At 40.5% G+C, this 22,210-nt stretch overlaps 1 protein-coding gene across 1 annotated transcript in view; it reads right to left on the bottom strand.

Moving 5' to 3' along the window:
* LOC136582407 (cadherin-8) overlaps positions 1–22,210 on the bottom strand; it is a 426,860-nt gene that overhangs the window by 242,811 nt on the left and 161,839 nt on the right. Inside the window, exon 3 of the mRNA XM_066583436.1 lies at positions 4,280–4,574. Coding sequence (XP_066439533.1) covers positions 4,280–4,574 — 295 coding nt within the window. The remainder of the gene's footprint in view (positions 1–4,279; positions 4,575–22,210) is intronic.

The raw sequence follows: 22,210 nt of genomic DNA, 5'->3' as shown, positions 1-22,210 counted from the left end.
AGACACCTGTATCTATCTATCCATTCATCCATGCCTCTCGTATCTATCTATCTATCTATCCCATATCTATCTATCTACCTATCTATCTCATATCTATCTAGCTACCTAAACAGATAGATAGATAAATAGATATGAGATAGATAGATAGATAGATAGATAGATAGATAGATAGATAGATAGATAGATTGATTGATATGAGAGGGATGGATAGATAGATAGATAGATAGATAGATAGATAGATAGATAGATAGATAGATAGAGATAGATAGATAGATAGATAGATAGATAGATAGATAGATAGATATGAGATAGATATGAGATAGATAGATAGATAGATAGATAGATAGATAGATAGATAGATAGATAGATAGATAGATAGATAGATATAGATAGGAGATAGATAGATGGATATGAGATAAATAAATAGATAGATAAATAGATAGATAGATAGATAAATATTACATAGATAGATGAATAGTCTATCTAATGCTATAATATTACAACATTTATTTTTTACTCCATTAGTGGAGTATTGGAATAGGTTCGGTTTCTCGCAGATGGACACTTCCTCATTAATACATAGGTGGATATTTTATTTCTCCACACATGCCTCTTATTATATGTGTCATTAATCAGCAAGCAAAAAATGCACCAGATGTTTGCAAAGAAATACACTGGAAGTTAATTAAATGTTATAAAATAGAACACTTAAGCCCCATCTGAATGTGAACAACAACACCTTACTTACAGATGAAATGGTTGAGAACTAAACCTCGCCTAATGAAGCATCTCTGAGACATTTAAATAGTGCGAGCACTTATGTTTCAATCACAACAGTTCCTCACTTACTGTTCAATTAAAATGGAAAATGCAAATGAGGTAAATAATTGAAATAACTATCCTCAACAGATGACTATTGGTGGGGGACGAGGAATTTCAAGGGTGTCTGTAAAGCAGTTTTCTTTAAGGGACATCATTTGGAGAATCACAGCGTCTCGATCACTAATATGACGCCTACAGTACAAGTGCTTGTAAAGACCAAGAAAAGTTATAGAATTAAAAACATAGCTATCAAACCTGAGAACAAGAGAACTATTAGGTCTGTAGAAGTTTCATCTCATAATGTAAAGTTTAAAAAAAATCTACTCACTGACAGCAAGCAGAGATCTTAAAAATATGAAGAAATTAAAAAGTATTTCATATTATGATTTAGTCTATTTTTTTGTTTTTATGTAGATGTGAAGAATCTCTTTGGAGGCCGAAATAGTATTTCTATTGACCTTGGACTTGTCCAGGACCGCAACAGAATAAAATGCTTCTGCCTATCATCACCAATTAAGAGGTTTCCGGGCTCACACCTGCTGCAGCTTTTGGGGTAGTTTTTTGCACCAACGCCAGAAGAGGATCCAGCAGGAAGGAGAAGTATAAGTTCCTTTTTCATATTTCCCATTCCTTTGGAATCGGCTTCTGGCTTTGGCTCAAAAAGCTGCATAAAAAAACACTACAAACAAAGTGCGCTTTTTTTCCCCAAAAAACATGTGTGTGTGTGGGGGGGGGGTGGGGGGGAGGAATTTATTAACCCCTTAGGGACGTGGCCTATTTTGGGCATAAGGACGAAACAATTTTGGGGGGATTTTCATCTCCACTTTTTTAATTTTTTTGTCCACATTGCCGCAAGAGGGCTTGTTTTTTGAGTGGCAAACTGAAGTTTTTATTGGTGCCATTTTTGGGTACATAGACTATATTGTAAAACTTTTTTTTTATGATAGCGGGTAGAGAAAATACATCAATTCTGCCATTGTTTTGTTGGGTTCTTTATACAGCATTAGGCCTCGGTCACACGGGCGTTTTTTCGTGCGATTTGCGCATGCGATCTTTTAGAACCATTGCTTTGCAATGGTATCGGACACATGGGCGCTTTTTATGCGCTTGTAAGTTATAGGACACAAGAAATTGCAGATTCCTTGAGTTCTCTATATGCGCACAATGGGGCCGGCGGGAGCAGCGCCGACCCTATTGAGAACATATGCTGCAAAGATGATTCTCCTCTGCCACAGCTGTAACAGCTGTGGCAGAGAAAAATGATGTTTGCCCATTGAATTCAATGGAGCCGGCAATACAGCCGGCTCCATTGAAAGCAATGGGCTGCCGGCGAGCGCAGGATGAATTTTCGGGAAGGGGTTAAAAATATAAGCCCTTCCCTGAAAATCATCCAAAAATGTGTAAAAATAAAAAAAAAAATCTATACTCACCTTGTCCCTGGAGACGGAGTTCAGCCGCGGCCGGCCAGCAGTTCTCCTGAACTGCTCTGAGTAGTATTCAGCAGGCGGGGATTTAAAATCCCCGCCTGCTGAATGGGCTGCCTCTGATTGGTCACAGCCCTCACCTATCAGAGGCAGCTCTCACTCACCCATTCATGAATGGGTGAGTGAGTGCTGCCTCTGATTGGCTCAGCGCAGGGACCAATCAGGGGCAGCTCTCAGCTGTCATTCAAATAGACAGTTTTATATGTGCTAGATTTATCCCATTCATTCTTCTGGATGATAAATCTGGGGCACTATTGAGCGCATCCCAGTGAAGCTCGCTCCTCTGCGTTCTTCTCCATTCACTGTAAGCAGACAGTCGTTCAGAAGTGAATGGCAGCTGTTTATACGGAATGTCGCATCATTCAGGTGTTCTGCATGCAGAAAGTGAATGACTGAACAACTCTCACCCTGCCTCTGCATGCAGGACAACGATTACTCAAATTCCCACGGAAGTGTGGTAATTTGAACAACCCTGAATGATAATCGCCCCGTGTAATTTGGCCGTTAGGCTGTATTTAATGAGCGAGTGCAAGACTGATATTGTGCTCTTAAACCTGAAATTTGACAGCAACTGCGATGCGTTTCTGCAGGAATAATGCATGGCGTCGCCGTACATGTAATTTTGTTCGAATAATAAAAATATTTTTAAAAAAGCATCTCAAATTCTCAATCAAATAAAAATCTCATTTCCATATGAGGGTGATGCATTTCTTCTGGCTCACATAGGAAATAACGAGCGATTCTTGAACAAAATTGCCCAAACATAGGACATACTGCAAATTTTTTGTTCTCGCACTATTGGTTCAAGCCAAAAATTGCTAATGTAAATTCACCCATTGGAAATAATGGATTCCGTACAAATCCATCTTTAGGTCAGGCTCACAGGAGCGTATTTCAATTGCGTATTATGGGCTCAACGTATGTGTGTATGATACACGATACATCACCGCAATTTAAATACATTGATTTTCGCCGTTACATGCACACTAGTGTTTTTTCTTTGCATATCATACACAAGTAAAAAATAATGCAACTTTTCTATTATACCGTGTATTACGCGTGATAAAGCCTCATTGTTCTCTATGGGTACATACAAAGTTTTACCACCAATTAGTTGGCTTTCATTTTTTACAGATTTTGTGCCAATAATTTAGTGCACTTTGGTTGGGTATAGTAATACATAGAGCCAGAGGCGTAACTTGAAACTCCCGGGCCCCGATGCAAAACTTGTAACAGAGCCCCCAACTATAATGCTTTACTCATAGTTCTGGGTTCCCTATGTGGAGAAGAGAGGCCTTATGGGCCCCCCAAGGCTCCTTGGCCTGGGTGCAACCGCATCCCCTGCATCCCCTATAGTTATGCCCCTGCATAGAGCTAATTCAGACAGGTGTATACAAGTTGCTCACCTGGCATTAGAGAGCAAGTCTGTGTACCATCCGAGAGGCAGGCACAGTGGACATTGCATGTCCTACTCACCTTGATGATATAGACCATAATAGAGCAGGCAACAATTTGTTACTGCATTAAAACGAGCTCATGTGAATAGACTAGTTGTCTATAATGTGTCCGTGTGCACACGGGTGCAATATATGCCAATCTAAATGGGCCCTTATGCCACACCCATTTACCCATGAATCCACTTCCCTTTTCCCATGAAGCCACACCTCTTTGTCAGACTTGGCAAAAGAAGTATCTAAACTTCTGTAAAACACATAGCAAAGCATGTATACAACTCTCTAGTAACAGAAAACTGATGCATTTTCAATAGTAAATCTGCCCCAGTTTTCAAAACTACCATCATAGCTGCAAACTTCTGGTTATTGGGGGTTTAAGGACAAAAAAGACTAAACTGATAATCTTACAAAGGAAATCATCATCATAATCATCACTTTAAAACTTTATTTAATTGTGCAGGAAATTTTTGCAAAAATCTGCCCAAACCCTATATAAAGATAGTAATTGTGCCTACGTACCCACAAGTGACATCTCGGGCACAGTCGCGTGGTACGGTCCATTTAAGAACTCCGGAGCATTATCATTAATGTCCTGAACTTTGATGATGAATTCTGAAGGGGGTTCCAGAGGTTTATTTGTATCCCTATCAACAGCCTGGGCTGTTAGTGTGTATTCAGCCTTCTCCTCCCGATCCAGCCTTTTCATCGCATGAATATCTCCCGTCTTGTCATTGATCACAAAGATTGTCCCGGCTCCCTCTCCGGAAAGAATGTACTTGATTTTGCTGACCCCGGGGTCCAAGTCTGTGTGAAGCTGAAATGACAATTACAATTCAGTTAGTATAGAAACCATCAATAGGCTGCAAGTAAATTATATTGTCCCGAGGGATTCAGATCAAAGCTAAATATGCAAGTCTTGTCCTGGTAATTAGTATGAAGGCTAATGAACCACATTTTATATTAAAGGGCCACTGTGGGGAAAAAACAAAATTTTCCATGCCTGGCTCCATCCACGGATTGTCTGTAACACTCTGGAGGTCTCTTCTGTGTATTGCAGTCACTTCCCTGCAGTGCAGCCCCCTTTTTGATACTTATAAGACACCATCTCAAGAGTGAGATATTTTTACTTTCACTTTCAATCAATCCCATGATGAATCAGCACAACATTAGCTGGAGGCTATACCATTTTTGCCTGCATGGAGGACAGTTTTTATATATCATTACTTTGAATATTCACTTAAATAAACTACAGACTATATGTATACAGTCAGGAAGATGAGCTGAGATTTCCTATATTATGCCTGTGTGACAGGAGCTGTATAATCGGCATCAGTAACTGTGATAGGAGTGTCTGTGTCTCTCTCTAAGCTGTTTCAGTGGTGGATCCAGGCAACAGCATCACACAAACTAAGACCTTTACTCATTATATATCCATCCATCTCTTTCTCTCTCTCATATCTATCTATTTATCTACTTATCTATCTAGTATCAGTCTATCTCATAGCTATCTATCTATCTATCTATCTAATATCTACCTCATATCTATCTATCTGTCTATCTATCCATTGATATCATATCTATCTATCTCATATCTATCTATATCATATGTATCTATCTCTTATCTATCTATATCATATCTATCTATCTTATATCCATCTAGCTATTTCATATCTATCTATTTATCTACATATCTATTGTCTCTCTTGTAGAATCATAGAATGGTAGAGTTGGAAGGGACCTCCAGGGTCATCACGTCCAACCCTCTGCTTAGTGCAGGATTACTAAATCATCCCAGACAGATATTTGTCCAGCCTTTGTTTGAAGACTTTTACGTTACATGAAAAAGTTGAGTGATTTTGGAAATAGAATGCACCATTTATCTTGTACTTATACTGAATTATAGCCCTTGTTCTACTCCAGAGCTGCATTCACAATTCTGCGGGCTGTAAATGGAAGCAGTCAACAAGCTTGATGTCAGACACACCTCTAGCAGTTTAGACCAGATCACATCTGCACCACAGGCTTCCTTTTATCCTGTTTCCCCATTGGAACAGGAAAATAGACTCCCTGCAGATATTTGATCCATCCTATGATGGATTCAATGACTATAATGAAGTCTGCCAGATTCCTTTTGGCCCACTGGAACTTTCCTGAACAAAATAGCAAAACATGCTGCACTATTTTGCCTGGCATTTTAAGCCAGATCTGTGTGACCCCAAGGCAGATGTAAACAAATTTGCAGCTAAGCAGACTTATGAATGTAGCTCTGGACTATAATGCAGAATGCAACTCAGATACTGCATGTAAAGCAATGTACTGGTAAAGTTCACCAACTTCCTGTAGATAAAAATTGTCCCTGTAGCTGCAGTGACAAAGAAAATATACAGTTGCCCAGTACTTCCAAAAGCAGTTGCAAGTCATAGCGGCATCTTTCAAAATGGGGTTGTCATGTTGAGACAATGCCTTAATTCCTGCCAAGTGGTAATGTATTTGTCCCTCAGATTCTTTGCTTTGGAAATTAAAATTAGCCATTGGTTTCACTCATTGATAACAACTAATCACAAGGGGGCCCTAAGTTATCATTGCGGGGGAGGGGGGGCATACACATGGAGAGGGGTTGTTCAAACTGGACCAACCTCCTAAAAAATATATTTCCAAAAAGGAGAAAGACAATCGGATCCTTTTTAGAGATGAGCGAACGTACTCGTTTCGAGTACTTACGCACCCGAGTACCGCCATTTTCGAGTACTTCAGTACTCGGGTGAAAAGATTTTGGGGGCGCCGGGGGGCGGGGAGAGGCGTGGCGGTGCGGGGGGTAGCAGCGGGGAACAGGGGGGAGCCCTCTCTCTCTCCCTCTCCCCCCCACTCCCCACTGCTACCCTCCGTGCCGCCACGCCGCCCCCCCGAATTTTTTCGCCTGAGTACGGAAGTACTCGGAAATCGCGGTATTCGGGCGAAAAAGGGGCATGGCCGAGCACGTTCGCTCATCTCTAATCCTTTTATAACCATAAAGTTGAAGTAGAGATTACAGGGTCAATCTTTAATTTATAAGCTATAGAGGATAAAGTGGCAGCATTTAGGCTTTTACTCATGGGCAGGTTCATAACCTGAATGCCACATCGAAGAACAAAAGCACCAAGGGCAGATTGTGTACAGTATTAATTACTTACAATACTAATTATATTTCCTTTCCATTTCTGCTTGCCATTTCTATGTATTTCTGTAGTCTTACTTTACCTTCCCTTGAAATGATCTCTAGTTGCTCTGGTCCTGTGTATGCACACTTAATGCTGTCTCAGCTTATTTCTCTAACTCCCTATGTTTGACATAGGGGTGTTGAATATCTGACTGTCCATATAAAAGGAGCGAGAAGAACGAGGTAAAAAAATGTTGACTTTTCTGGGGTGAACACTTCATTTATAGGAGACAAGGATGCAGCACTCAGGCTTTTGCTCATGGGCGGGTTCATTGCCTTAATGCCACATTAAAGAGCAAATGCACTATAGGCAGGTTGCGTAGAGTAATAATTATTTACAATGCTAATTATTAAGGGATGTCATCATTATATTATACATATTACTGCTCCATAATTTTAATATGTAACAATATATTGATATATGGCAAAACAGGAAGATGTTACACGTAAATTTGTCAAGAATAAGCCACTCCCCCGAGGAAGTCAATTAATAAAATCCACAGCTATTACATGTATCGTATATTATATCGTGCTACATTTATAAGTCTTTGTTCTTTTTCATGTGCCATGGCACAAAGCCTGCAGTTATTTTAATCTTTGAAATTCCTTTACCAAGATGTATTTATAGTCTGTTATGACACAGTCCTAAAAACTCAATATTTATTGTTGAGAATATTGTCACCTTTGTTATTGTGGTGCACAGTGATCAAGGCTACAGTGACTGTGGCCAACTCCCTTTTTTCAATAGTGAGTCTGACCAGTAGACAAGGTTATTCATGGCCAAAGGCATCTTCATCTGTCTCCAGCCATGGAAGTAGCTACATGTCAGGTGTGAGTGTGTGTAAATGTTTCATGTCTTCCCATATTTCCTTTCTATTTCTGCACGCTATGTCTATGTATTTCTCCAGCCTTATTTTACTTTTCCCTGGAACAATCCCTAGTCACCCTGGTTGTATGTATGGACATTTAGCGCTGTCTAAGCTTATTTCTATAACACCCTATGTTTGATATTTATGTGTCAAACATCTGACTGTCCATATAGAAAGAGCGAGTAGAATGAGATAATAAAAGGTTGACTTTTCTGGGGTGAACACTTCATTTATTAGCTATAGGAGACAAGGATGCAGCACTTAGGCTTTTACTCATGGGCGGGTTCATAACCTTAATGCCACATTAAAGAGCAAATGCACTATAGGCAGGTTGTGTAGAGTAATAATTAATTACAATGCTAATTATTAAGGGATGTCATCATGATTTTATACAGATTGCTACTCCATCATTTTAATATGTAACAATATATTGATATATGGCAGAGCAGGAAGATGTTAGATGTAAATTTGTCAAGCAGACTCTGGAGCCACGCCCCTGAGGAAGGCAATTAATAAAATCCACAGCTATTACATGTATTTCATATTATATTGTGCTACATTTATAAGTCTCTGTTATTTTTTATGTATCGTGGCAAAAAAAAAAAACTGCAGTTATTTTAATCTTCTGACAGTCCTTTACTAAGATGTGTCAATAATCTGTTCCCACACTGTCTGGAAAGCTCAATATTTATTTTTGAGAATATTGTCACCTTTGTTATTGTGGTGCACAGTTGTCAAGGCTACAGTGACTGTACCTAACTCCTTTTCTCAATAGTGACTCTGACCAGTAGGTCATTCATGGCCAAAGGCATCTTCATCTGTCTCCAACTATGGAAGAAGCTACATGTCAAGTGTGAGTGTGTGTAAATCTTTCATGTCTTCCCATATTTCCTTTCTACTTCTGCTCGCTATGTCTATATATTTCTCCAACCTTATTTTACTTTCCCTTGGAACAATCCCTAGTCGCCCTGGTTGCATGTATGGACACTTAGCGCTGTCTAAGCTTATTTCTATAACACCCTATGTTTGACATTTATGTGTCGAATATCTGACTGTCCATATAGAAAGAGCGAGAAGAATGAGATAATAAAATGTTGACTTTTCTGGGGCGAATCCTTCATTTAATTAACCTAGTCAGGCTTAGATGATGTCTGTGTCTGTTTTTGTATAGGAATAAAATGATATATGTAGGAATGCATTGGACCTACAAAAATGACTCATTGTCTACGAGTTGTAAAATGTATCCGTGAATAATACATCGCTCTTGGATATGTTCTGCTTGGTAGCTTGAAACAACAAACTATTGTATATCTATTGAAAGAGGATGTCCATCATTTCAACCAATTAGCCATATTGCTCCAATACATATGCATCTACAATGAAAAATAAAACAACTAGGAACTCTACAAATATGATTGATTAACCACTTTGTGATTGCCCACAGTAAATTTACATCGCTGCTGCCTGGGCTCTGTGCAGGTGCAATGTAAAATTATATTCTGCTGTCAACGGGCTAGCACGCCCCCACATCAGATAAAACACTTGAACAGGCTGTTACTAACAGCATGGGATCTGAATGCCATGACTGGGACCTGATTGGTTCAGGTCCTGATGATGCCACTAGTGGCAGCCAATCACTGCGCTGGCAAGGAAATAAACAATCTTTCCTGGCATGTCAATGATGTAACACTGTATCTTTCCCCTTCTCTCTACCCCCACCCTCACTGTCCTATTAGTGTGAGATTGGAAGAGAGATTAGGAGAGTACACTGTCTAATGGCCATTTTACATTTGGACTGTCTGTCGGGGGCAAATGCCTAACAGGTCGTCCCAATTATAATCGATATTGTGCTTTTTGATTTAGTTTCAAAGCTGATTTTAGCCTTTCAAAAGTGGTAAACATCTGCTGCGGATCCATGTCAAAATCTGCATCAAAATCAGCACTAGCGGTGTAATGCGGAATTGGACGTGGATTTTGTTGCAAATTTTCCACTGCAGAAAATCTGCAATAATTCCACTATGTGTAAACGTACCCTTACATTAATTTATTACATCAATTAATTAAATCACCAATGGCATGTATATAAATTAAAAATTGTAAATGAAATGTAAATTAAAATCAAGACCGATATACGTCAGAATTTTAAAAATTAATTAATCATAAATTAGTAAGTCTCCTAAATTGCTTAGAAACGTGCAACTTTTTTAAAATGTGCTTCCAAATTAAAGTAAACAAGTGGAAACATATATTCAATAAAAATTTGTACAATATATATGTACACCTTTGACACAATGCGGTTGAAAAAAAGAAAAAAAAACATTTTCCCCAATTTTTTGGCGTTTTCCATAAATATACGCAATTTGTATCATTCTATTTTTACTACCTAAATAAAGTACATGTGACAAAGAAAATCAATGTCAGGATAACTTAAATGTGTAAAACCTTTACAGATCTATTCTCTGTTAACATGACACATGTCAGATTTCCAAAATTTGATCTGGTCATTTGCGCCCAAACATGCTTTGTCTTGAAGGGGTTAAACTTCAACTATTTAGTGTACATAGCTCCAAGATCTATGTGTCTCCATGTTTAGAACCTACAAACAAACCTGATGCAAGGGTGTTTAATGCCTGAATGGGTCCAGTGCATGGATATTAAATTGGGACCACTCCGCTGTCACTCCACCCTCTCCACCCCCAAAGTTTTCTTGGGGCACCCCCCTCACCCATACACATCCACTCATACTCATCTAACTCAGGCTTGTCTAAGCATGTGACCATTGTGGCCAATTCATGCCTTTACAGATACTGAGACCAATGATTGGCGACAGTGGTCATGTCCTTCAATATGCAAATATTGTACCCACAAATAGGTGGAGAACAGAGCGGCAAAGACATACAGTAGGTATGTCTTTTTATGACTATTTTTTTACCCCTTCAATACTTTACAACTCTATCCCATTCTAAGGCCGCAGATACATTTGACATTGGTGCTGCTGTCAGGTAGCCCAGAGCTACCAGCGAATCTGGTGTAGATGCATCATTTGCCGTATGGTTAAAACTGTCTGGGCCCAATGCAGTCTGATTCTGCAGCTTTCCTCCCTTTGATTTGTTCCTAACTTTTTGCTAGTGTTCTTCCTTGAATAGAAGCTTCTGATACAGGGACTAGGGGGCAACATATGCGCAAGGGTAAATAATTGGTTGAGGGCCAGAAAGGGAAATGGTGCATAAGCTAAATGGGCTCAAATCAGCAGTGGGGTACCACAGGAAGTTATGTTAGGCCCAGTTCTTTTCAACCTCTTTATAAATGACCTTGTGGATGGGACTGAAAGTAAAATGTTAATTTTTGCTGATGGTACAAAACTTTGTAGAATTCTTAAAACTCAGCATGGCTGTAAATATATTACAGAAAGACCTGGATAAGCCGGCTGCATGGGCGAGAATTTGGTCGATGAATTTCAATTTCGATAAGTGAAGAGTAAAATGATGCACCCCTGGTGTAGTATTTACTGCATGTATAAATGTGGTTACTGTTAACATGTAGCACATTGGAGGTAACTTAGCATAAAGCGTTAAAAGTCAAATCAATGTTTGCTACCTCTGTACATTTAATGGGGTAGAACTGGGGAGAGCAGAACAAGAAAAGGACTTGGGTATTCCTGTTACAAATAAGCTAAGCAGCAGTACTCAATGCCAAGCAGCAGCTGCAAAAGCAAATACGATTTTTGGGGGGTATATAAAAATTGAGATAACACCCCATGATCCCAATGTAATATTACCTTATAAGCCAACATCTCGAGTTTTGGATTTAATTTTGGGCTCCATATTCTAAAAAAGATAGAGATTTTCATGCAAAAATGTGCATGCAAATACGTCTGTGTCTGAGTCCCAGCTTAGTATATGTTCTCATGGTGGCTTTACAGATGGAAAATACACAGGATTTACAGTAAAAGTCATTTAGATAAGATTTAACAAATGTCCTCTTTATGGTAAGAAAAAAATTGGGCAAATGCTTTTTTGGCAAGGCTTAAAATCTGGCGCAAATTCCCAACAAAATCTGGATTAAAATTTGCACCATTTAGTGGGTTTTCCGGCAACGAACCCAACCATACCATTACAGTGACTGCATAAGGCAGCAAGAGAGAAGGAGGAATGAGCTGGTCATCAGATCAGTCCAGAGTGGGTCATGGATTCCGCTCAGCCACATGTGTGCAAATAGGAGACAAAAAATGTTGTCCGGCACCAAGCAGAATAATGATATTACTTCTTTACTAAAAACATTTAGATTTTTCCACATGGTGGAAAACTATGTTCTCAATTCCCTTTACATGTGAAAGTACCCTAACAGGCCACCATAAAACTGGATTGTCTTTCAGAGATGGTGAGTTATATGTATTATGCCAATGTACAGCAGGTTTCTGGTATACAAAAGCTGCAATTTTGTTGTCCATGCCAAAATTGTGACTTTTGGAGCTTTTTAGCTGGACCTCGCCACTTCTTCAAAAGTTGTGCAGGGTATAAATCATAGGTGAAATCTATGCCAGCTGCAGGTTCTGCTAAATATGACTAATGTATTAAGAGGCGGAATCCTCTAAATACACAGTCACAGTCAGATGGGTGTAAAGTTTACGTAGACAAGCGTATGAAATGCCGCTCTACGTAAGTGGGCCTCATGGTGAGTCCTTAGTCACTACCTCACTGTCCAAAGTGTAAGAAGTGTGTCGCCACTACTCACCTGCTCTTTGCAGTGAGGTCAGACAATGTTATCAATCATATGGTATGCAGCACTCCTATGCCTCTGCCCACTCCCAGGGCTCTCGTGTGCTACCGCTCCCTCTCGTAAAGGGCCAGCGCTTGGCTACTGGGAGGTCTATGATGTGAGTCGGGAAGAGTATCATCTCTCCTTAAAGAGAGCACCTAGAAGGTGTGTGATGAGACACCTCAGAGGTGTTGTTTCATATTCCTTATTTGCATATTTCCCAAAGTAGCAACATGACCTTATAAGCCTCCTCACTCACCTTCACATGTTCATTCATTCATTCATTCATTCATCTGTTTCAGTCACATTTCAGGTTTTTCCCAGCCTTTCCCTTTAATCTAGATTGAATCTATTTTCGAAGATATTCTACAGCAAACCCGAGCCAGTCTCTCTTAGGCTTCTTCACACATGGGTTTTTACGTGGCTAAATTAGCCGCAATAAAAAAATTGCGACCATCTGAAGCACTGGATTCCAATGCATTCATTCAGACGGCTAATTAGCTGCATAAAAACATCCGCCAGGCAAAGGTAGGATATCCATGGCTGAAGACGCCGGCCGATGTTTTGAAAAGATAGGTCTTGCCCTATCTTTCGACCGCGATCAACCGGCAGCTCCCATAGGCTTCTATGGCAGCTACCGGTAAAGGGAGAGGGAGGGAGTTTAGCAGCGGCTAGCGCTACTAAACTATGTCAGCAGGTTCTATTGCGCCAGTTGAGGTATTTACGCTGGCGTAAGGAATTCTGGACTGTGGCGTATATATGCCACACCCGGCTGTGTGAATGGGCAAGAAAACACAAGATTTTTCCATAGGCTTCCATGGCAGCTACCGGTAAAGGGAGAGGGAGGGAGTTTAGCAGCGGCTAGCGCTACTAAACTATGTCAGCAGGTTCTATTGCGCCAGTTGAGGTATTTACGCCGGCGTAAGGAATTCTGGACTGTGGCGTATATATGCCACACCCGGCTGTGTGAATGGGCAAGGAAACACAAGATTTAGCCGCAATCTGGATGTAGCTCCCGTCCGTCCACGCCGGCCACCAATCACAATGCCCATATTAAAGAGGCCTTAATATCATGAAACATCATTGTGGTTCTACATGACATCTGTTCACAACAAAGACCAAAAATTTGCTAAATGCCAATTAGCATTCTATAGTCACATATTACTCTTATAGACTTCCATATACATCAGTGTGTTACTTTATGTCTTTGTGCTTGCTTGTAGACTGGAGCGACACATTGATAGTTCTGCAATGTATCTCAGTAAAGTCAATTACTGGACTAGTTAAACTGAGAAGGTGGATAATATTATTTAGGTCAGTAGAAAAGATGAAGGCTAAAAAACTCCTAGATTCTGCCTTCACATCTCAAAATATATCATAATTTATAGTTTTCAGAAGGAAATGGGGCTTTTTTTTGTTCAAAAATCTCATCATTATCCAAGATACTAAATTGCAGCAGTGAATTATCTCATACATTTGCAGCACGGAGTTTTGTAAGAAGATCGAATCTCAAGAAAAGCTAAAAGGCTGTTTTCTTTTTGTTTTGTGTTTTTTTTTCATACTTTAACGCCTACATACAGTAGATGAATAGAAGTGCAAGAAAAAGTAAGTGAACCCTTTCGGAGCACCTGGATTTCTGCATTGCTAACTAAAAAAATGTGGTTTTAATGTTTTCCAAGTGATAATTGTAGACCAACACAATGAAGCTAAACTAATATAATGCAAACAACTGTACGGTTCATGTGTCTTATTCTATACAGCGAGCCCTTGTATAGAAAGAGATTATCTCAAGACCCAAAGTTATTCCCTATTCACAGGATAGAGGATGACTTTGTGATTGGTAGGGGTTTCACCTCTGAGACCAATCCCGAGAAGAGAAGGTCCCACATCCCCATCTTATTCTCACTGTCGACTTAGTGCACCCCCCCCCCCCCCACACACAGTGAGGAAGCGATTCAATGGAGCAGGGCTCGTACGTGCGTGATGTCACTCCATTCACTTTTAATGGGACTGCTGGAGGTAGCTGAGCACTGCGGGTGGGAGAAGCAACCCCATAGTGATGAGAAGAGCGTGACACAGAACCCCTGCTTTAGGACCAGTAGGGGTCTCAGTGGTGAGAACACCACCGATCACAAATGTATCCTCTATCTTGTAGATTGGGGATAACATTTGATTTTGAGATAATTCATTTAATAACCCGAAGATATGCCCTTAGCAGCAATTAACCACTTCATCAAATGTTTCTGAAAGCTGTAAATAACACTTGTATAAAGTTGTGACACTGGTAGACTTGGAGTGGGGTCCCCTTCCCCATCCCCAGGTCAGCCAGGACACAATGAAAGCCCTGACCAGCTCACCACCCTAGTAAAGCTGTCAGTAGTGTTTATGTTCTGCACTCCCAAACCCTCTTGCATAGTTTGGGAGTGCAGAACAAAAATACCCCTTGCAACACGGGTATTAATCAAGAGGCAGCCATATACCATGTGGAGGAAGTGAGGAAGACATTAAACAAGTAGCTGTGTGGTCAGGGGGGACTTGTGGGGCACTAAGGGGGCACTATTATATTCTAGGGGGAAAAGTAGGTTCTGCTACTCTATTACCTGAGGGGAGGGGGCAAGAAAGAAAGGAAAGAAATTAGGAAAGAAGGAAGGAAGGAAGAAAGAAAGAAAGAAATTAGGAAAGAAGAAAGGAAGGAAGAAAGAGAGAAAGAAAGAAAGACTGAAAGAAAGAGAGAAAGAAAGGAAGGAAGGAAGAAAGAAAGAAAGAAAGATAGGAAGGAAGGAAGAAAGAAAGAAAGAAAGAAAGAAAGAAAGAAAGAAAGAAAGAAAGAAAGAAGAAAGGAAGGAAGAAAGAGAGAAAGAAAGAAAGACCGAAAGAAAGAGAGAAAGAAAGGAAGGAAGAAAGAAAGACAGAAAGAAAAAGAAAGGAAGGAAGGGACGAAGAAAGAAAGAAAGAAAGGAAAGAAGGAAGGAAGGAAGATAGAAAGAAAGAAATTAGGAAAGAAGGAAGGAAGGAAAGAAGAAAGGAAGGAAGAAAGGTAGGAAGGACGGAAGGAAGGAAGGAAAAAAGAATGAAACAAAGAATGAAAGAAAGAAAGAAAGAAAGAAAGAAAGAAAGAAAAAAAGAAAGAAAGGAAAGAAATTAGGAAAGAAGGAAGGAAGGAAGGAAGGAAGGAAGAAAGAAAGAAAGAAAGAAAGAAAGAAAGAAAGAGGAAAGGAATTAGGAAAGAAGGAAGGAAGGAACGAAGGAAGAAAGAAAGAAAGAAAGAAAGAGGAAGGAATTAGGAAAGAAGGAAGGAAGGAAGGAAGGAAAGAAAGAAACCTGATAGATATGAGACACATGATAGATTAGATAGGCAGAAGTAAAGGCATGTTATAAAATAGAACACTTAAGCCCCATCTGAATGTGAACAACAACACCTTACTTACAGATGAAATGGTTGAGAACTAAACCTCGCCTAATGAAGCATCTCTGAGACATTTAAATAGTGCGAGCACTTATGTTTCAATCACAACAGTTCCTCACTTACTGTTCAATTAAAATGGAAAATGCAAATGAGGTAAATAATTGAAATAACTATCCTCAACAGATGACTATTGGTGGGGGACGAGGAATTTCAAGGGTGTCTGTAAAGCAGTTTTCTTTAAGGGACATTATTTGGAGAATCACAGCGTCTCGATCACTAATATGACGCCTACAGTACAAGTGCTTGTAAGCGCGGCTTTACACAGGTGTATCTGTACCACGTATTGCGCGCATGGAATTAGCGCACGCAATACACCAAGAATAGAACCCATTGATTGTTTGTTCACTTTAACAGTTTTTTTACACACATTATGTGCACGAGAAGGCAAATAATACCTGCTCTATTTTCCTGGGTATTTGTGAGCCAAAGGCTCCCATAGAAGTCTATGGCGGGTGTGCAAGTTGGCTTGCAATATGCAAGGGGATATGTGAAACATTGCACAAAACACAGGGTAAAAACACATTGGGACCTCCGTAGGCTAAATAGCAACTTAATTGAGGCCAGGGCTGTGTTCCACACTCTACGTGCACAAAAACATACAGTACTATGTGCAGTAAAGCGCAAATCAACATCCGCTGAAGTTGTGTCTATAGATCAGGAAAAGTTATAAAAATTTACAAAATAGTTATCAAACCTGTTTCCATATAACTATTAAATATCAACAATATAAAGATGATTGATGAAGATATAGATGGGTAGATAGATAGATATGAGATAGATAGATAGATATTAGATAGATAGATAGATATGAGATAGATAGATAGATAGATAGATAGATAGACAGCTATGAGATAGACAGATAGACACGACAGATAGATAGATAGATATGAGATGGATAGATAGATAGATAGATAGATATGAGATGGATGGATAGATAGATAGATAAATACATAGATATGAGATGGATAGATAGATAGATATGAAAATGGATGGATAGATAGATAGATAGATAGATAGATAGATAGATAGATAGATAGATAGATAGATAGATACATAGATACATAGATATGAGATGGATAGATAGATAGTCCTATCCAGAAATGGCAGCAGAAACATTCAGGTGCAATAAAACAGGTATTTTCTTTCTTTATTCCATCCTTATTGCACCTGAATGTTTCTGCTGCCATTTCTGGATAGGACTTTGGGAACTAAGTGGAAGATTTGGATCCATCTTCTGAACAGTGGCTGTGCAGGGAGAGCCTCCCCTTGGATAAGGGTTTGCTGTGGTGCTGCGGGCGCTTGAGTGTGTTTTGGAATGGATAGAGAGATAGATAGATAGATAGATAGATAGATAGATAGATAGATAGATAGATAGATAGATAGATAGATAGATAGATAGATAGATAGATAGATAGATAGATAGATAGATAGATAGATAGATATGAGATAGACACGACAGATAGATAGATAGATAGATAGATAGATAGATAGATAGATAGATAGATAGATATGAGATGGATAGATAGATATGAGATAGATAGATAGATATGAGATCGATCGATAGATAGATAGATAGATAGATATGAGATGGATAGATAGATAGATAGATAGATAGATAGATAGATAGATAGATAGATATGAGATCGATAGATAGATATGAGATAGATAGGAAATAGATAGATAGATATGAGATAGACAGACAGATAGATAGATAGATAGATAGATAGATAGATAGATAGATATGTGATAGATAGATAGATAGATAGATAGATAGTTAGATATGTGATAGATGGATGATAGATAGATAGATAGATATGAGACAGAAGGATATGAGATAGATAGATAGATAGATAGATAGATATGAGATAGATAGATAGATACTGAAAACCTATGTGTTTTCTACAATGAACAGACAATCCGCTGGCGGGGGGAGTTGACATTTGTATCTATGACCTTGCAGTTCCATTCTGTAGATAATAATAGTGTGTAGGTATTGGGTTAACAGCAGATATCTGTCGTAGTCTCCTTTAAGAAATGTTTATCTTCTTCAGGGTTTGAGAAGAAAGCTCCCATATGGCCATGAATTGTCTTTAACACATGCAATCAATTGAAAATAGTTTACTGCAGGACTGTGTGCGTGTCTGTCGATTCAGATAGCATCAAACTCAATAAATATGCTGCTTGTTGAGTCTCTTGTTACGACCAGTGCAGGAATGAGAGCGTAATTGGACAGATTTCATAATCCTGCATGTGACATCTGTTCTGTGGGATATTCTGTTTCCATGCCAATTCTTGGGCAAATGAAACTATTCCCTATGTGTTAATATCTAAGTGGAAACAAAGACACACTTAAAAATGATTTCAAAGGCAAAAGGGAGATTAAATGGCTTTAAAAGGTTGCTGATGTTCAGTAATGCAGCCAGGCGAAGGGCAGGCCGAGGCTAAAACGGATGAAAAGTCGAGAACATGAAGACTCGGTGGGGATAATTAACTGTTGCATTACATTTCATCAGATAAAAAGTCGTCCGCATTTGTATATAAAGTGCTTTAAAGTCTTCATAAGAAGTCCTACATTTATTATTTCTTGGTCAGGAAGTAGAATAGAAATACAGGCCTTGGACCCAGGCATAGCTATTAGGGAATGCTGCTTTCATCGGGGTATTTAGGGCTAATTGAAGTCACCTTAACTCAGGCTATAGACTGGGATGGTTGGGTTGTGAGTAGAGATGAGTGAGCGTACTCGCTAAGGCAAACTACTCAAGCGAGTAGTGCCTTATGCGAGTACCTGCCCACTCGTCTCTAAAGATTCGGGTGCCGGCGGAGGAGAGCGGTGAGTTGTGGGAGTGAGCAGGGAGGAGCAGGAGGGTGAGTGAGAGAGATCTCCCTCCCGTTCCTCCCCGCCTCCCGCCGGCACCCGAATCTTTAGAGACAAGCGGGCAGGTACTCGCATAAGGCACTACTCGCTCGAGTAGTTTGCCTTAGCGAGTACGCTCGCTCATCTCTAGTTGTGAGTTTATATATATTTGTCCATGCACATATAGTTCCTTATACACCGAATGACCACTTTATCACAGACCCCGAATCTAGTAGAGCATTCGACTTCCTTCTTTTGGTCTTCAGAACCGCAGCAATTCATCGTGCTATAGATTCCACCAAATGTCGAAATTGTTCTGCTGGAATATCGGCCCATGAGGACAGGAAGTGTCTTCTAGTTGCCGCAAATTAGTTGGAGATACTGACTCGTACTGATCAGCAGATGGGAAGGGGTCATCGATTCATGCTGCTTGTGCCAAATTCTGACCTCACCATCGCATGCTGCAACTGAAATCTGGAATCCTCTGACCAGATGATGTTTTTCCACTGCTCACTGATACAATTATTTTCAATCTTTTGCTCACTGGAGTCTCAGCTTTCTGTTTCTCTTAGGACCCATATGAAAATAAGGAAGATGGAACAATACTTCTGCAGTGCCGACTATTGGATGTCAGCATTCCTGTGAATCAATGTCAGACCATTTTTATGAGACTTCATAGCAACGATTGGGAATTGACCAAAAGCCAGAATCCATACACAGACAGCTGTTTCAGGTTTTTTGTCCCTTATCAGTGTGCAGTAGGTTTCTGGCTTGGCTAGTGGGAGTTCTATGATGTGGGTCAGGAAGGGTATCATCTCTCCTTAAGCAGACCACCTAGAAGGTGAGTAAGGAAACTAATTAGGCCATCTTTGCTCTTCTGCGAAATATGCAAATAAGGAAGATGAAACAATACCTCTGCAGTGCCACCTATGGGAAGTTAAAGGAGATGTCCCGCGCCGAAACGGTTTTTTTTTTTTTTTTAAACCCCCCCCCCCCGTTCGGCGCGAGACAACCCCGATGCAGGGGTTAAAAAAACCACCCGCACAGCGCTTACCTGAATCCCGGCGGTCCGGCGTCTTCATACTCACCTGCTGAAGATGGCCGCCGGGATCCTCTGTCTTCATGGACCGCAGGGCTTCTGTGCGGTCCATTGCCGATTCCAGCCTCCTGATTGGCTGGAATCGGCACGTGATGGGGCGGAGCTACACGGAGCTACACGGAGCCCCATAGAGAAGAGGAGAAGACCCGGACTGCGCAAGCGCGGCTAATTTGGCCATCGGAGGGCGAAAATTAGTCGGCACCATGGAGACGAGGACGCCAGCAACGGAGCAGGTAAGTATAAAACTTTTTATAACTTCTGTATGGCTCATAATTAATGCACAATGTACATTACAAAGTGCATTATTATGGCCATGCAGAAGTGTATAGACCCACTTGCTGCCTCGGGACAACCCCTTTAACTATAGAGTGTAGGTATATATGCAGTAAAGAAAGTTCAAGTTCTATATTTTCTCGCCCATACAATTAACAGGCGAGAATACAGCTAATAAAAACACAACCATTGAAATCAATGGCTTTGTTTCGTCCCATTATACGGCAGTGATTATCACGGCCGCATAACTGGACTACATCATGCACATCTGAAGAAGCCGTAAGACGGTGGCTTGGCTGAGTACCGACTTCCAGACTCATGCTGTAACCTCCAGGAACCTCAGATGCAGGCAGTTTAATCATTTACGTGCCGCAATCAATAGCAACTGCAACATGTAAGCAAATGACAAGGGAAGCCATGTTAGCCATTTATACCCCGCAGCGTGATCACAATGTACTTATGGTATCCCATGACACCTGGAAGCCTAACCAAGGCCTCCATGTCTGCCATGCAACTCAACTTCTAAGGTTCTAACTCCCGTAGAGCCTAATAGGCTGCTGTCATAGACTTAGTAGAATGCACTACATAAGTAATGCAGTGCACCACTCTAGTGACTGAACGCATCTTCAAGTCCCCTTCAAAGACTTAACAGTAGTTTCTAAAAAAGTTCAATACAGTTTAATATAATGGGAAAAAAATGCTGTGAAAAAATACACATTTTTCTCCACAAAACCCCCATTTAAATAGATAAAATACTATTTTTTCTTTAAAAGCCAGTAAATAGTACGTATTACCACTACGTTCATAACAGCCCAGACAATCCAAAAGCTACACATACCTCAGAATCGAGCCAGTAAAAACTAGAACTCTTCCTGCAAAAAAAACAAGACCTCACATAGCTCCTTTTTTGGAAAAACTAAAAATGTTATGGGTCTCAGAATGCTAAGAAAAATCGCTTGGTCCTCAAGGCACAAAGTAGGCTGGTCATGAAGGGGTTAAATCGATTGGTCATTTCCTTGCACCATATCTGACCCTATTGCAATCGGTCGCATATCATACATGAACATCGAACATGTGCAAGCACATTCACATACCACCCCGGTAGATCCCCACTTATAAGAGACACCCTCCAGGGGTGATTCTAACCTACTGCCTGAGGGGGGGTTTCACATAAGCAGATGTGAATTGTAGATTCCGTGAACGCCATCCACGCGGACGATACACAGGCATTGAAAGGCATGGACTTTCTAAGTTTCGCTCACACTTAGGCCTCCTGCCCATGGCCATGTCGCACTCCGCCAGCGGAATATCACAGAGGAGTCCGGCACGGTGCCCCACAAAGACCGACGTGAGAGTGCCATCTGGTGAGCCAGCGCGCATGCGCATGACCAGCCGGCGGTGGACAGTGACACGCCGGCGGTGGGCGGTGACACGTAATAATGCGATACCTCCACTGTGGCCATTGCAGAAGTATCACTTGACGGACATCTCCCATTGACTATAATAGAAGCCGGACGCACGTTTTTCCGTGGCAAATAGAACATGCTGCGATTTCCTTCACGCTGCGGAATTCTGCAATAGAATTCCACAGCGTGAACATTGCAGGGCAAACCTAATAGCTGCAGAATAACGCCATGGATTTCCGTCCATGGGAATTAGCCATTACAGTAAGAACTACGGATTCCGCGAGTGGAAGAAAAATTGCTGCATGCTTCACTTTATCGCGGATTCTACGTATATGGACTCCAATGATCTTTATAGATGTTTTTGATCCGCAGTGCATACATAAGTAACATTGCGTATGGATGTGGATTCATACATACATTGCTAGGAGTCCAGATACAAATGGAATAAAGAAATAAGGAATTTGGGGGCAGACAATGCAGGACAGAATCTGGGGGAGCAACACACCATCCAGACTATCTGCAGCATCAC

This window comes from Eleutherodactylus coqui, chromosome 11 (assembly GCF_035609145.1).
Source record: "Eleutherodactylus coqui strain aEleCoq1 chromosome 11, aEleCoq1.hap1, whole genome shotgun sequence".
Classification (NCBI taxonomy): domain Eukaryota; kingdom Metazoa; phylum Chordata; class Amphibia; order Anura; family Eleutherodactylidae; genus Eleutherodactylus; species Eleutherodactylus coqui.
Note: the sequence above shows the minus strand (reverse complement) of the source record. Positions and strands in the feature narration are given on the sequence as shown.